Raw genomic sequence first — 15,678 nt, 5'->3', positions numbered from 1 at the left:
AAGAGAATTATATGAAGGGTTGTTTCTTTCACTCTTTAACTGAGTGATCTGTAGTCCCAGTATTTGATCATCAGCAAGTTTACTCTTTTAATTGAAATGGATGTTATGTGTAATTGTATGTTGCTGTACTGTCTCACTGAATCATCTGTTCAGCAGGTATTTATTGGGCACTGCTATGTTCTAGAGATAAAGCCTTGATCATTCCCTCATCATCAGGTGGCAATTTAGCAGGGAAGGTAGGCTATTTAACAGTGAGTGCTTTGGTAGGAGGATATTCAAGGTACTCATAATAGCCTTTAAATTCCCTTGTGAACTAGTAGCACTTCATAGTTCTGTGATTTGAGAATTAAAGCTTTAGTGTCCTCTTGAGCTTCTTAGGCTCCCAGATTTTACAAAGGCTTCTTTGGTGTTACTAATCTCTAATTCTGTTATGAAATTGTATAATCCCAATCTGGAGATAATCTGGGGCATACTCTTGTCCAGTTAGTCCTGTCACAAGTACTTTATATGTTTGTATTTACTAAGATGCCTAATGTAAAACATGGACAATTATATATAAACTTTATTCTTTTTAAAAAATATATTTTATTGATTTTTTACATAGATGAAGGGAGAATAGAGATTTAGAAACATCGATGAGAGAGAAACATCGATCAGCTGCCTCCTGCACACCTCCTACTGGGGATGTGCCCGCAACCAAGGTACATGCCCTTGACTGGAATCGAACCTGGGACCTTTCAGTCCGCAGGCTGACGCTCTATCCACTGAGCCAAACTGGTTAGGGCTATTCTTTTTTGAGAGAAATGCTTCACTGTCCATTTCATATTCAAATTGATCAAGCTTTTCCTGTGGCATAATTTACCTTCAATCTTGAGAGAGCTGGAATCTTAGACTGAGGCCCAGCCTGTTCTAATACTGTGATGTCAAGTCATTTTTTCTACTTTAAAAATAAGTAAATAAATATTTTCATTTAAGTATAACATACATAGAAAAAAGTACACAAATCCTACGTCTGTAGTTTAATGAATTTTTATAAAGTGAACATACCATGACACTACCATGGGTTTAAAAATACCCTGGATATTATCGCTGCCCCAGAAATTTCCCTTCTTTCAGTTATGACTCATTCCCTTTTCCCCTTCAGCCCCTGGCAACCACTAATTCACTTTCTGTTTCAGATTCGGTTATTCTGTACATTTCATAAGAATGGATATTGTGCGTTTTGTGTCTGGCTTCTTTCACTTAGTATAAGGTTTTCAGGGTTCATTCATATTGTATGTATTTAGTACTTCATTCCTTTCTATGGTTGAATTTTATATCAATCTAGCAGGGAGGGTAGACCATTTAATAGTGAGAATGGATGTACTATATCACATTTTGTTTATCATTCAATGGAAATAAGGATTATTTCTACTTTTTTGGCTATTATGAATAATGCTGCTTTGAACATTCATTCACAAGTTTTTGTATGAACATGTTTTCACTTCTCTTGGATATATACCTAAGAGTGAAATTGCTGGGTCATATGGTAACTATGTTTACTAAATTGTCATCCACTATGGCTGCATTTTCACATTTTCATCAACAATATATGAAGGTTCTAATTTGTCCATATTCTGTCAGCACTTGTTCTTGTCTGTCCTTTTGATTACAGCCATTCTAGTGAGTATTAGGTGGTATCTTATAAGTTTATTTGCATTTCCCTAATGACTAATGATGCTGACTGTCTCTTCATGTGTTTATTGGCCATTTGTATATCTTTTTTAAAAATATATTTTTATTGATTTCAGAGAGGAAGGGAGAGGGAGAGAGATAGAAACATCAATGATGAGAGGGAATCATTGATTGGCTGCCCCCTGCACGCCCCCTACTGGGGATGGAGCCTGTAATCCAGGCATGTGCCCTGATCAGGAATCGAACCATGACCTCCTGGTTCATAGGTCGATGCTCAATCACTGAGTCACGCTGGCCGGGCAAAATGTATTCTTTATATATTATGTGTATTAGACCCTTATCAGATATATGATGTGCAGATATTTTCTCTCATTCTGTGAGATGTCTTCACTTTCTGGGTAGTGTATTTTGAAGATCAAAAGTATTAAATTTTGATGAAGTCTAGTATATTTATGTTTTCTTTGATTGCTTGTGATTTTTATATCATATCTAAGAAACCGTTGCCTAATGCATGGTCATAAAGATTTATTCCTGTCTTGGCCAGTGTTGCTAAGTGGTTAGAGCATCGACCTGTGCACCAAAGGGTCTCCGGTTCAATTCCCAGTCAAGAGCACGTACCTGGGTTGTAAGTTTGACCCCGGCCCTGGTTGGAGCATATGCAGCAGGCAACCAATAGATGTGTCTCTCACATCCATGTTTCTTTCTCTCTCTCTCTCTCTCCCCCCTCCCCCCTCAAAAACACACCCCGACTGGGAATTGAACCCACAACCTAGGGATGTGCCCTGACTGGGAATCGAACCCACAAGATTTCAGTACAGGACAACACTCCAACCAACTGAGCCAGGCCAGCCAGGGCAGGAGTTAATGTTAGAGATCAAGGCAGGTGTTTCTGGGGAAATGTAGTCTCTTCCAAGCTTGGGATGCTTGGTGGGGTTGTGCAATGGAGACAGATACTCAGGAGACAGATACCCAGCCACGTGGTAATAGATACCCATTCACAAACAACTAGGGTGCCTGCAGGCATGAATTTTCCCCTTGTCCAAGTAATACTAGCAGTAAATTAACTCGTCTTCCTAATTTTCCTTTTCCTGTGACCACGATTACTCCCCTACTGAGGTGGAAATGTTAGGGTATCCAGGGCAAGTGGCAAATAGACATATCTTTAAAGAGAATAGCCCCATTTAAAACATTTTGTAATACTGTTTTTCAGTACATATACATATTTTTCTGGGGCATATGTTTTCCTATTTTATCATAATGTAAAATATATATACTATGTCATTTTTAGGCCTTAATAATTCTATGAAATAAAACTTTTTTCTTATTACCTGGCCACCTCTCTCTTATTTGTTATAACATGGGATGTCTTATCATAGGTAACAAAACAAGGATGACATTAGCTGACGCTCTGTGTCCCCCTTTGATGCCTCCCAGGAATGCAAGTGGCTTAGGGGACAGAGATGCCTGGGCTTGAGCTGTGGAGAAAGTAGACTTCAAGCGAGAAAGAAAACTCCAGATACTGGGGCCAAACGATAATTGATTAATTTCCTTATAGGTGTCAGGAGCTAACTGACTAACTAACAGTGATTGCCCAAACGCAGCCCCCCCCCCCCCCCCCCCACGAAATAAAGTATATACATAGAAAATAATTCTAGTAACTGACATTTGTGCAGTTCAAGCTACTTGACAATGGTTACTTTTTTTTTAGATAGTTTAATTGAGGTTTTTAAAATCAAGTATGAACTTTTCTATTAAGTACAGAGTGGACATTTAGAATTCTATAGCATATAATAATACACTGTTACTTTTTGAATATTATATCTGTTCCAAAATAAAATACTGGATAGCCCTAAAAGAGTACATTGAAATGAATTTCTGGAATTCTGTTGGACAGTCTAGTACAACCGGTTTTTAAAAGGTACAACCAGTTTTTGATAGGTTATGTAGTTTTTATATCCTTCTAGCTTACTTAAATATATATAGCTATATAAACTTCTTATAATATACACATACACAGACATATATACACATGTTGTATATATTTAAGGTACTCTTATATAGGTAAAACATACCGACATCTTTTTCTATGTTGTCATGCTGATATTTAAACCATAGGAAACCAAAGTCCATTAGTAGATTCACATATTTATTTCATTTATTTAGTTCTTACTATCATAGACAAGGCCAGTAGTGGTATCCCCATTTTACATATAAGAAAACCTACTAGCTCTGTAGACCCTCCCCAAAGACCTGATTATGTAAAAGAAAGGAAAAAGAAACTTAAAAAGAAACTGTGAATTTACTTTTGAGTGGATATTTTAATCGCAGGAAATAAAAATCTGAAGGGCACTTACATAAAACTTATTTTAGAGGCTAAGATTAAGCTATTACAGATCACTAAGCTTACCAATATGTTTTAGACCAGCAAACTCCAGGGTAACTTAAATGCAATGAGATTTTCATAAAATATGGCTAAATAGGTTTTAAGCGTCCCATTTCCGCTTTAAAGGGAACAAAGTAAAATAATCTCAAGGGAAATGTATCTACACATAACGAATTACATATAAAATACTTAGTTGTTGAATGGACTTAATTTGAAGGTATATCCACTGATTGAAGACATACAGTATATTTTAGTGTCTACTGCGTAGCAGAGATTGTCCTGGGCGTCAAGATAGAGTGGTGAACAAAAAAGACCAGTTCTTGCCTTCATGAATTGTGGAGACAGAGATTAAGTGAGGTTGGTTAGTACATGGGATACAAAGCAGGGTAAGTAGAGAGAATATGCTTTGGTGTCGTTCTGTGTTTCAGGAATGGTGAGTGGTTTTCATGTAACCTACTAGCTCTGTAGACCCTCCCCATAGACCTGGATTGAGGGCTGTGATTGCATGTTAATGATCACTACTGTAAGTGCAGTGAGGAATGGTGGCTGATATACTTTGGAATCAAACTTAAATTCAAGTCCTAGCTCTGGCACTTACTACATAAATAAGTTTTGGGAGAGTTATTTAGCTACTGTGAACTTGTTCCCTCTTTGGTAAAGATGGGGAGAATTGACAGGGTTGTGAAAATTAAAAACTCCAGAAAATGCTCATTAAGTATTAATTCTCCCCATCTTTTTTTTAACCTTAGTTTTCTTATATGTAAAATGGGGATACCACTACTGGCCTTGTCTATGATAGTAAGAACTAAATAAATGAAATAAATATGTGAATCTACTTTAATATGGTTTATAATATGATATTACTATATGTTATTTCTAGAAAGGGAAGATTTTCAGGCTCTCAGCAGCTTGGGGACTGGAAGAACTCACGGATTTTCCAGAAGTGGAAGTCATGGATCCCCACATTAGCAACCCAACATTAACATAATTTAGCTACTCTTTGTATTGTTTTCTCTCCTTTTTGTTGTCAGCCTCTAGCTAACCTGCTCATTTCTTCTTCACATTCCCGAGAGAATCTGGATTGGTCCACTGGAGCACTGATATTCTTGTGGGCAGTAGTTTCACACCCAGCCAGATACAGGCAGATGATTGGCTTGTAGAGTGGGTGCCCTTGGATCTGGTGTTTACTAGTGTTTGTTCCACAGTAGCTATTTTGGCTATTCCTTCCTTTGCTGGGGCTATGGGGCAGGATTTTCCCTCAGAAGGTGGCTTTGGTTACTGCAGACACTAAACCGACCTATCTAGAAAAATGCAATAATTATTTAAAGAAATTAGAAGTGGGATAGGTTTTATGGTGGGAGGTGGCCTTTGAAATTTCTTAAACTGCAGATAATTATTTTTTCATTTTTCTTTTAATAAGAAGTTAGTAATTTATGCTACTTCTTGGAATCAATTGAAAATTATTTTTGCTTGAAGTATATACCAGCTGATAGATCAATTTCTATTTAGATTTTAGGCTTCCAAAGAAAAGACTCATTAAGCTTTGAGTTATTGGTAATTCAGTTAGTAAATTATTCTTGATAACTCAAGATTTCACCAATCTTTTAGAGATAACTTTGAGTCAAAAGGATTTTTTTTTTTTGGTCTAATATAAATTATCAATTCTCCCAACTTCTCACATATTTCATTGTTAAAGTTTGTGAACTATTTCTTGAAACTATTTGACGGTAGCCATATAGTATTTTAAAAGTACCTACTAATGTTTATAATATACACTCAATATATTTATGTATAAAATTTAACTCTTCTTCTCCTAGGTAATTTATCCTCAACATTCCAAACTTACTGATAAAGAAGTAAGTAAAAATATTGCTCTGTATAGTTTACTGTTGTATTTGTTTATTTTTATTGGTGTGTGTGTGTGTGTCAACATATATAGCTTTTGTTTTCTTTTTCAGAAAACCAATATTTGCTATTTGTCTTTTCCAGATTCAAATTCAGGTAACTATTTTTCATGTGGTGTTTCTGTTGAATTTTTACTAAGAATACTGATTTTACTTTAATATGTGAAAATTGATTGAAACCGCATATTAGAATGCCAACTGTTTCAGCTTAACAGGTCAGTGATTTAGATTCCTAGCTTTTTGATGTTTAGTCATGTCTTATTGATTATAGTTGGTTCAACGTTTAAAATAACTATAATGAGGTAAAACATCCAGGAAAAATAAACTGTTGAAATAGTGAAGAGATTGAAAATCAGCAACATTGGTATGTTTGGGGATTTTTTTGTTTTGTTTGTTTGTTTGTTTGTTTTGTTTGGGGATTTATAATAAGTAGTTTACTTTTAGTTTAGGGTTTGAGAGCTTGCCAAGAACTCTGTAAAAGCACTAAGTTAAAAACACACACACACAAAAACACAACAGGTGAATCTGGTTATAAAGCATGACCATCAATTATTTTCACCCAATAATTTATGTGAGTTAATATATGGAAAGTACTTGGAATAGTGTCTGGTGTGTAGAAAACACCATATAAGAGTTTGCTATTATTTTAACTTGATTTTGCTGGTCTCTCAGACTCTCCCTAATTGTTGAAATCTTTCAGGTTACCTCTCGTGTTTCACTTTTAAAACAGCTTTTCAGGCGTGGTATAATGACCAGAGCTTTCAACTTCTTAGACCACACACAGTTAGAACCTTTTGAAGCAAAGACACTCCAGTTCCCTTTCCTTTTGAGGTTATTTCTAATATTCTACTAATTTAGTTTAATTAATCTGATTTGGGAGATTTGACATTTAAATTTTTTTCCTTTTCTTATAAATGCTTCCAGAGTTTTTTCTATATATTTGGAACTGAGCTTTTTTTTTTTTTTAAATATATTTTATTGATGTTTTACAGAGAGGAAGGGAGAGGGATAGAGAGCTAGACACATGGATGAGAGAGAAATATTGATCAGCTGCCTCCTGCACACCCCCTACTGGGGATGTGCCCGCAACCAAGGTACATGCCCTTGACCGGAATCAAACCCGGGGCCCTTCAGTCCGAAGGCCGACGTTCTATCCACTGAGCCAAACCGGTGAGGGCTTGGAACTGAGCTTTCATGACATATGTAAAAGAGAAGTGCTATTTAGTAAAAAATAAAATTAAAAGATGCCTTTGAGAGATCCCTGTAGGGCATTTGTTCTGACTTGGAATTATTGGAATATTTTATTAAGTTTTGCCTACAAAGTCCACAATGCAGTTTTGAATGTAGTAAATGTTGGATTGGACTTCCTGGACTCAGGGTAAGCTGAGATGTATGGATTGCAGGATGAGCTGATTATGTGTTTGGAGTTCCAGCAGATTCTACTGCACATTCTTCTCTTTCAGTTAATAGTTGGTTTTCATGGCTTTCTTTCTTTTTCATATCTCCACATGAGCATCAAGTTATTATATGGTGTTCAGATAGCCTTTTCATTTCTAATTTTGTAATTAGTCTTTCCATACATCATTTTCTTACTGGAAGTTAAACTGAGTGTAAATCAGAATTTGATCAGTATTTCAGGCATTTGAGTGATCTACCAATGTTTTGTAATGCCTTTTTAATAAAATCTACATCAAATGAAGTGTGGTTTATTTTATTCAAAGTATGATTGGCACTTAGAAGTAAAATTGACAAAAGATCTTAAAAACAGACACCTTGCCCTCTTAACAGATGAATATTATTCTAGACACCAAAAGATTGTGAGTTTTGTGTGTATTTAAGATCACTGTTCACAGTTGTGATTATCCAAAAAGTTTATTTCACTTAAGTGTTTTATTAAATGGAAGTTGGGATTACTGTGCCAACTTTGAAATGGATTTAATTTTTCCCAAAATAGCTTTTATTGTTATGAAAGGAAATCTAGGCACAGTAGAGCAGTCTTTAGGAAAGTCTAGGGTTCGTTTCTATGATGCACACTTTCGTTTTTATAGATTTTAGAGAAGGGAGAGGGAGAGAGAGAAAGAAATATTGATTGGTTGTCTCCCGAATGCACTCCGACCGGGGATAGAACCCACAATCTAGGTTATGTGCCCTGATTGGAAATCAAAGCCTCAACTTTTTGGTGTATGGGAATACACTCCAACCAACTGAGCCACCTGGTCAGGGGTCCAGGGTGCACACTTTAAAAAGTAAAACATTTAGACTTTGGTATGCTGAATAGGTAAAAAAGAATGCTTTGGGAATTCCCAATAGAATGATTTGCCAATCCTTCACTTCCTCCACCCTGTACCCCCCCCACACACACCCTAGATTTCGTGTCTTTAGAAATTGGTTTGTTTTTAGGTTTTGATTCCTTGTTCCATTTGAATGGTTTTTATCTTTAGGAGCCTACATTTGAAGTATGCCTACTCTTTGATAAATATTTGTCAGATTTTATTTTTCCTCCTTATTGTTTATCATTTACATTGTCTAGATACAAGTGTTCCTAAGGCTTAAGCTGTAATGGGTAGCCAAGGACTATACCACTATATTTTAAACATGTCCAGAGAGAAAAGTCAGCATTAGTAGAGAAAGTTTCAAATAATTATGAATTCAAGGGAAGGATTAATCCTTGCTCTGGATGGATTAAATGTGCAGACAATATTTGTTGTCTCAGCAGATTTTTTCTCTATAAATAGCAGGGACATTGTCATGTGCTTTACAGTTCCTAGTGCTGAAAGCAATGCTTCTCACACTATCTTTAAAAAATGTTTATTGTTGAGAAAATTACAGATGTCCCCCTTTTTTTCTCTGATTGCCCCCCTCTACCCGGTTCCTGCCCAGCCTCAGGCCTTTACCACCCTTATTGTCTATGTCCATAGGTAATGCATATCCTATATAATAAAAACCCAATATGCAAATCGACCAAACGGCGGAACAACCGGTTGCTATGATGCGCACTGACCACCAGGGGGCAGAAGCTCAATGCAGGAGCTGCCCCCTGGTGGTCAGTGCACTCCCACAGGGGGAGCGCTGCTCAGCCAGAAGTGGGGCTCACACTGGCAAGTGCAGTGGTGGTGGTGGGAGCCTCTCCTGTCTCCACGGCAGCGCTAAGGACCCCTCGGGGGATGTCCACTGAGGAGTCCCAGACTGCAAGAGGGTGCAGGCCAGACTGAGGGAGCCCCCCTCCCCCAGTGCATGAATGCCGTGCACTGGACCTCTAGTGTGCATATAACACCTTTGGTTAATCTCTTCCTGCACCCTCCCCTTTTTCTTCTGAGATTCGTTGGTCTGTTTCATGTTTCCATGTCTCTGGTTCTATTTTATTCATCAGTTTACTTTGTTTATTAGATCCCTTTTTTGTTTATTTCAATTTTTAGATTCAATTGTTGATAGATATGTATTCATTGCCATTTTATTGTTCATATTTTTTATCTTCTTCTCCTTCACCTCCTCCTCCTCCTCCTCTTCTTTATCATCATCCTTTTCTTAAAGAATACCCTTCAACATTTCATGTAATACTGGTTTGGTAGTGATGAACTCCTTCAGCATTTTCTTGTCTGTGATGCTCTTTATCTGACCCTCAATTCTAAAATGAGAACTTTGATGGGTAATGTAATCTTGGTTGTAGGTCCTTGCTACTCATCACTTTGAATATTTCTTGCCATTCCCTTCTGGCCTGCAAAGTTTCTGTTGAGAAATCAACTGACAGTGATATGGGTGCTCCCTTGGAGGTAACTAACAGCTTTTCTCTTGCTGCTTTTAAGATTCTCTCTTTGTTTTTAACCCTTGGCACTTTAATTATGATGTGTTTTTGTGTGGGCCTCTTTAGGTTCCTCTTGTTTGAGACTCCCTGGGCTTCCTGGACTTGTAAGTCTATTTCTTTCACTAGGTAGGGGAAGTTTTCTGTCATTATGTCTTCAAATAGGTTTTCAATTCTTGCTGTCTCTCTTCTCCTCTGGCACCCTTATAATAGGGATGTTGGTACACTTGAAGTTGTCCCAGAGGCTCCTTACACTGTCTTCATATTTTTGGATACTTTTTTCTTTTTACTCTTCTAATTGGGTGTTTTTTGCTTTCTCATATTCCAAATCGTTGATTTGATTCTCTACTGTTGAATTCCTGTAAATTATTCTTTATTTCAGTTAGTATATACTTAATTTCTGACTAGTCCTTTTTCACGTCTTTGATGTTCTCACTAAGATCCTTAAAATTCTTACTAAGTCCCTTGAAGCTCTCATTAAGATCATTGAGAAACTTTATAACCATTGTTTTGAACTCTGTATTTAGTATCTGCTTGTTTCCATTTCATTTAGTTCTTTTTCTGGAGATTTCTTCTGTTCTTTCATTTGTGACATGTTTCTTTGTCTCTGCATTTTGGCTGCTTCCCTGTATTTGTTTCTATGCATTAGGTAGAGCTGTTACATTTCCTGGAATGAGTAGAGTGCTTTGTGTAGTAGGTGTCCTGTGGGGCCCAGTGACTCAGCCTCCCCAGTTACCTGAGCTGGGCATTCTAGGTGCACCCCTATGTCATCTGTCTGCACAGTCTTGTTGTAGTTGAACCTTGATTGCTGTTGGTGTCACTGGGAGGAATTGACACCCAGGCCAATTGGCTCTGAGGACCAGCTGTGACTACAATGGAAGAGCTGCTGTTCAGGAGACACCCTATGGAGCAGGACTTGCTTCAATGGGGCTTTGGTGCTCACTGAGTCTGCTCCTTGAGTGTGTTGCTTATGGATGTGTAGAATTGTAATCTGGTATGGTCTGAAGCTGTCCACCAGGTGCACTGGCTTGGGGCCTCCTGGGAGGTACAAAGTCAGCCACTGCCTGGGGTCATCCAGCAGGAGCTACAGAGCTATCTACAGATTGCTGCTACTTGTATGGCCTTGGAAGTACCCAGGAGAGTGAAGCAAGGCAGACTGGCGCTAGTGCCTTATCTTGGGTCTCTTTTTGAGAGGTATGGGGCACCCTGACTTCTGCTGCTGCTTGTTTGAGATATTTTAGGAAAGTTTGAAGCCTGAGCCAGGACAGACCATACATATGGAAAAAATGGCTGCAAAACTTGGGTGGGGTGCAGATTGGATGGGGTGGGGTCTCAGGGAATCACCAGAGAGAAATAAACAATTTGAGCCAGCTTGATGGAAACTCAGATATGGCTGCCAGTCAGGTCTGCGACGAGGAAGGTCTCAGCATAGGAACAATGACCCCTGTGAGCACCTCTGTCTGGAAGAAAGCCACCGCCGAGTTCTTCCTCTGATGCCAGACAATCCAGTCCTCCCATATATCCCTGGGTCCCCCCAAACTGCTGCCCCAGCACTGGACCTCAGAGGAAGTGAGTCTGTGTAAGTTGGTGTGCCAGCATTTTAAGAGGAACTGCCTGGGTTTCCAGCAGCATCTGTGTTACTCAGCCACAATCCCCACTGGTTTTTACAGCCGGAAGGTACGGGGACTTCTCTCCCCAGCTCTGGAACCCTGGGCTGTGGGTCTGATATAGGGCTGGGATCTCTTCTCACAGGAGGCCCCCACAGCCATGATATACCTCCCAATTAAAAAAATGACACACGTGGGTGCCAAACCAGCCTGTTCTGCACCTCTGCCCCTCCTGCCAGTCGCAGTGTGCTTTCTTTACTTACGTAGTTGTAGGACTTCCATTCAGCCAGATTTCAGGAGGTTCTGAATGATAGGTTGTTCTGTATCTTAGTTGTAATTTTGATGTTGTTGTTGGAGGCAGTGAGTATTGGTGTTTACCTATACCGCCATCTTGGTTCTGTCTCCGGGTGTTTTTTTGTGGTTTTTTTTTTTTTAGAGAGAGAGTGAAAGGGAAGGGTAGAGACACAGAGAGAGAAACATCGGTGTGAAAGAGAATTTTGGATTGGTTGCCTCCCGCACACGCCCCAACTGGCCTGCAACTGAGGTACGTGACCTTGACTGGAATTAAACCCATGACCCTTCAGTTCATGGCCTGACACTCTGTCCACTGAGCCAAACCAGCTAGGGCAGCCAGTTGGGTTTTTTAAAAATTTCCAATCTAGTGGACCAATGTTTTTATAAAATACAGTTAAAAGAAATTTTTAGAAAAATGAAGTCCAGATTTGTCATGACAATATCAAATTTCTGTAAGAGTTCCTAAATACTTATTCTCAGTTTGGATATTCATTTCATCATGGATCAGTAGCAAGATTTGTATACTGGCACCCGTCTATGGACTACACTTTGAGAAGCCCTGGTACAAAGTTCCACTTCTCAGCAATTCCAACTTAACCACTTTAATCACAGGAAGAGTGGCTATAAAGAACTGAATGCCAAGGATAGGGCTAGCTCTTTTTTACTGTTGTTAATCCTCACCAGAGGATATTTTTTCCATTGATTTTTAGAGAGAGAGGAAGGGAGGGGGAGAGACAGAGAAAAAGAAACATAGATGTGAGAGAGACACATCGACTGGTTGCCTCCCATATGCATACCCACTGGGGCTGGGGATCAAGCCTGCAACTGAGGTACATGCCCTGGCGATCAAGTATGCAACCCCGGCATGTGCCCTTGACTGGAATTGAACCCGAGACCCTCAGTCCGCAGGCTGATGCTCAATCCACTGAGCCAAACTGGCCAGGGCAACTTTTATTTTAAATCATTGAATATAACTGCTGAAAGTGACTTTAAGTGATTATCTTCTGATACTTCTTATTTTTGTTAAGGAAATTGAGAACCTTAGGTTAAGTGACTTCTAGAAGGCTAATTATTGACAGACCTGTGACTAGATCCCATTGATTGTGGCTTCTTTTTCCTCGGATTATAACTTTTTCCTCATGATCACACTCATTAACCATCTTGTACATGTTATCATTAGGTTGCTTATGTAGAACTGCAGTCTCTTGTTATATAGACAAACTAAACAGGTCATACTGACAAAATAGATTCTTGTTTTAATTTTTATTGATTTTAGAGAGTAAGACAGAGGGAGAGAGAGAGAGAAACGTCAATGATGAGAGAGAATCATCGATCAACCGCCTCCCGCATGTTTCCCACTGGGGGTTGAGCCCACAACCTGGGCACGTGCCCCATCAGGGAATCAAACCGTGACCTCCTAGTTCATAGGTTGATGCTCAACACTGACCCACACTGGCCAGGGATAAATTTTTTTTAATTAAAAAAATATACGTACATTTTTTATTTCAGAGAGAAAGGGAGAGGGAGAGAGAGAAACATCAGTGATGAGAGAGAATCATTGACCGGCTTCCTCCTGCATACCCCCTACTGGGGATGGAGCCTGCAACCCAGGCATGTGCCCTTGACTGGAATCGAACTTGGGACCCTTCAATCTTCAGGCTAATGCTCTATCCATTGAGCCAAACTGGCTAGGGCCATAAATTTATTTTTGATGAGGTTGTAGGGTATCAGAATTGCTCTACCCTTTCTAAGGTATCATTTTCTGCAATGCAAAAGTGAAAAAACCTGGTTGCCAATCTGTAATGCCCCTTTTCCTATGATGATGGTAGGTCAGGATGGAAAACAAAGGTTCTCAACAAAGCCAGACAAGGAGTTGATATTTCTTCTTCTTTTTTTAAAATATGTTTTTATTGATTTTTAGAGAGGAAGGAAGGGAGAGGGATAGATAGATAGAAACATCAATGAGGGAAATACATCATCAATCAACTGCTTCCTGCATGCCCCATACTGGGGATCAAGCCTGCAACTGGAATCAAACCAGTTACCTCTTGGTTCATGGGTTGACGCTCAACCACTGAACCACACTGGTCTGGCAGGAGTTGATATTTATTTAGTTAGTTAGTTAGTTAACCCTCACTTGAGGATATTTTTCCATTGATTTTTAGAGAGAGTGGAAGGGAGGAGGAGAGAGATGGAGAGAGAGAAAGAGAAACATCAATGTGAAAGAGACACATCGATTGGTTGCTTCCTCACAGGCCCCCAACCAGGGCTGGGGATTGATCCTGCAACCAAAGTATGTGCACTCAACTGGAATAGAACCCAGGACCCTTCATTCCGCAGGCTGATGCTCTATCCACTGAGCCAAACTGGCTAGGGCAGTAGTTGATATTTCTTTAGTAATCTTTCATATGTGAATGGACAGATCTCTGAAAATAAAATAGGAACCATTTACTTCAGTTCACAAGGGCACTATGAAAGCCTTTTTGACCTGGTAAACTTGCCTCCTAACCAATTCTGTATAGCTTTTGGGTGCAGCTGGTCACTGGAAAGTTCTCACAGCATGATTTGGGAATGGGACCAGGTGGGTAGGAATTTAAGGCTATGGGAGATTCATTACTTCCCTTCCACAAAACTTAGCATTTCTTACATTTTCCAGATGCTATCATATCTCTTTCTTAAAATCCATTGCATTTTCCTGTTCTATCTTATAACGGTCTCACAGAAATTAGTGTGTACTTCTCAGTGTACCTGCAACCTAGGTATTTGCCTTGTCTGGGAATTGAACCCACAACCTTTTGATGTATGGGATGACACTCCAACCAACTGAGCCACACTGGCCAGGGCACTGAGTTGCTTTTTGAAAAACATATTGGTGCTCTGGCCAGATGAAGGTTTTTCTGGTGTTCGGAGGGCTGTACTTCCTTTTTTCTTTGATTTGGACTTGCTCTGGAGAACACCAATTTATGTATAATGTAGCCCCTCTTTGTTCCTGGACGGTGTCAAGTCAATTGCAATTGATAATGATCTACTTATGGCCCTTGAAGTAATGTTTCTGGGAGACCAGTGTCTTGTAACCTCTGATTTTCATAATACCAAGTTTCAGTATCATCCTTCTGATTGTAACATTAGGGTTGAGGTTCAGGGGATCGTCTCCTTTTTATGTCTGAAGTCATCTTTATGTCATTGTTCTCCACTCTTGAAATTTCAATACCTGTGCCCTGTGTTGTCCCCGCCATCCAGCTCCTGTAAGAATAAGTATGGAAATAATGCAAATAAACAAGGTGCTCCCCCCAACGCCAACGATCAGGAATAGCAAATTTATACACTGGAAAGAAGATCAACCAGAAAGTTAAGAGCAATGATCAGTTTTTGCTACTCAAAAAATCACATGGCTTATCTTTCTCCACCTGAGAATTCAGAAGCTAAATATAATCCCTATAACTGTGACTGTAGGAGGACTACATGTTAGAAGCGGGAATGCCATCTGAGGATCCTATTTGTTATGTTAAATTTTCAGTGTTTGAGATTATTTGATTTTTAATGGAATGGCCCTTTGTTTTACAATCCTTTATTTAGAGGGGTCTGCCTCTGTTTTTAACTTCGTAAGGAATTATAATAAAGTGTATTTTCTTTAAAAAGAAAAACATATTAACAAGTTTCTGTTTCCTTTGTTAAGAACTTAATGTGCTAAAGTACTTCTGTGCATAATAAGTAATAATAAAATCTTGAGCACATTTTATATTTAATATAATCCTATTTTAAATATAGTAACTGGAAAAAATTTGAGTGACAAGTTACTTTCATCTGTCTTTTTAGGATATTCAGTTTTTTGTAATTATTGCCTGACAGTTTAGTTGTAAAGTTTACATGTTTTAAGAGGTTTCCTAAAATGATTAAAGGTTAAAAAGTTATTTTTAATAGCCAGTTAGCCTGGAGTTCAATTCACCCCTAGTATTGCTGACAACAATTAAGGCTTAACTACAACAAGACTGCGCACAAAGACCACAAGAGGGTGCA

At 38.8% G+C, this 15,678-nt stretch overlaps 1 protein-coding gene across 1 annotated transcript in view; it reads left to right on the top strand.

Moving 5' to 3' along the window:
* The first annotated feature begins 2,614 nt into the window (after nt 1-2,614).
* Nucleotides 2,615-15,678, top strand: part of DENND6A (DENN/MADD domain containing 6A) — a 41,267-nt gene continuing 28,203 nt past the window's right edge. The window contains exons 1-4 of the mRNA XM_005868435.2: nt 2,615-2,654; nt 4,486-4,490; nt 5,875-5,913; nt 6,016-6,058. Coding sequence (XP_005868497.1) covers nt 2,615-2,654; nt 4,486-4,490; nt 5,875-5,913; nt 6,016-6,058 — 127 coding nt within the window. The remainder of the gene's footprint in view (nt 2,655-4,485; nt 4,491-5,874; nt 5,914-6,015; nt 6,059-15,678) is intronic.

The sequence above is a fragment of the Myotis brandtii genome, unplaced genomic scaffold (assembly GCF_000412655.1).
Source record: "Myotis brandtii unplaced genomic scaffold, ASM41265v1 scaffold268, whole genome shotgun sequence".
NCBI classification, from domain to species: domain Eukaryota; kingdom Metazoa; phylum Chordata; class Mammalia; order Chiroptera; family Vespertilionidae; genus Myotis; species Myotis brandtii.
The sequence above is the reverse complement of the archived record's forward strand: the minus strand, read 5'-3'. Positions and strand labels throughout refer to the sequence as shown.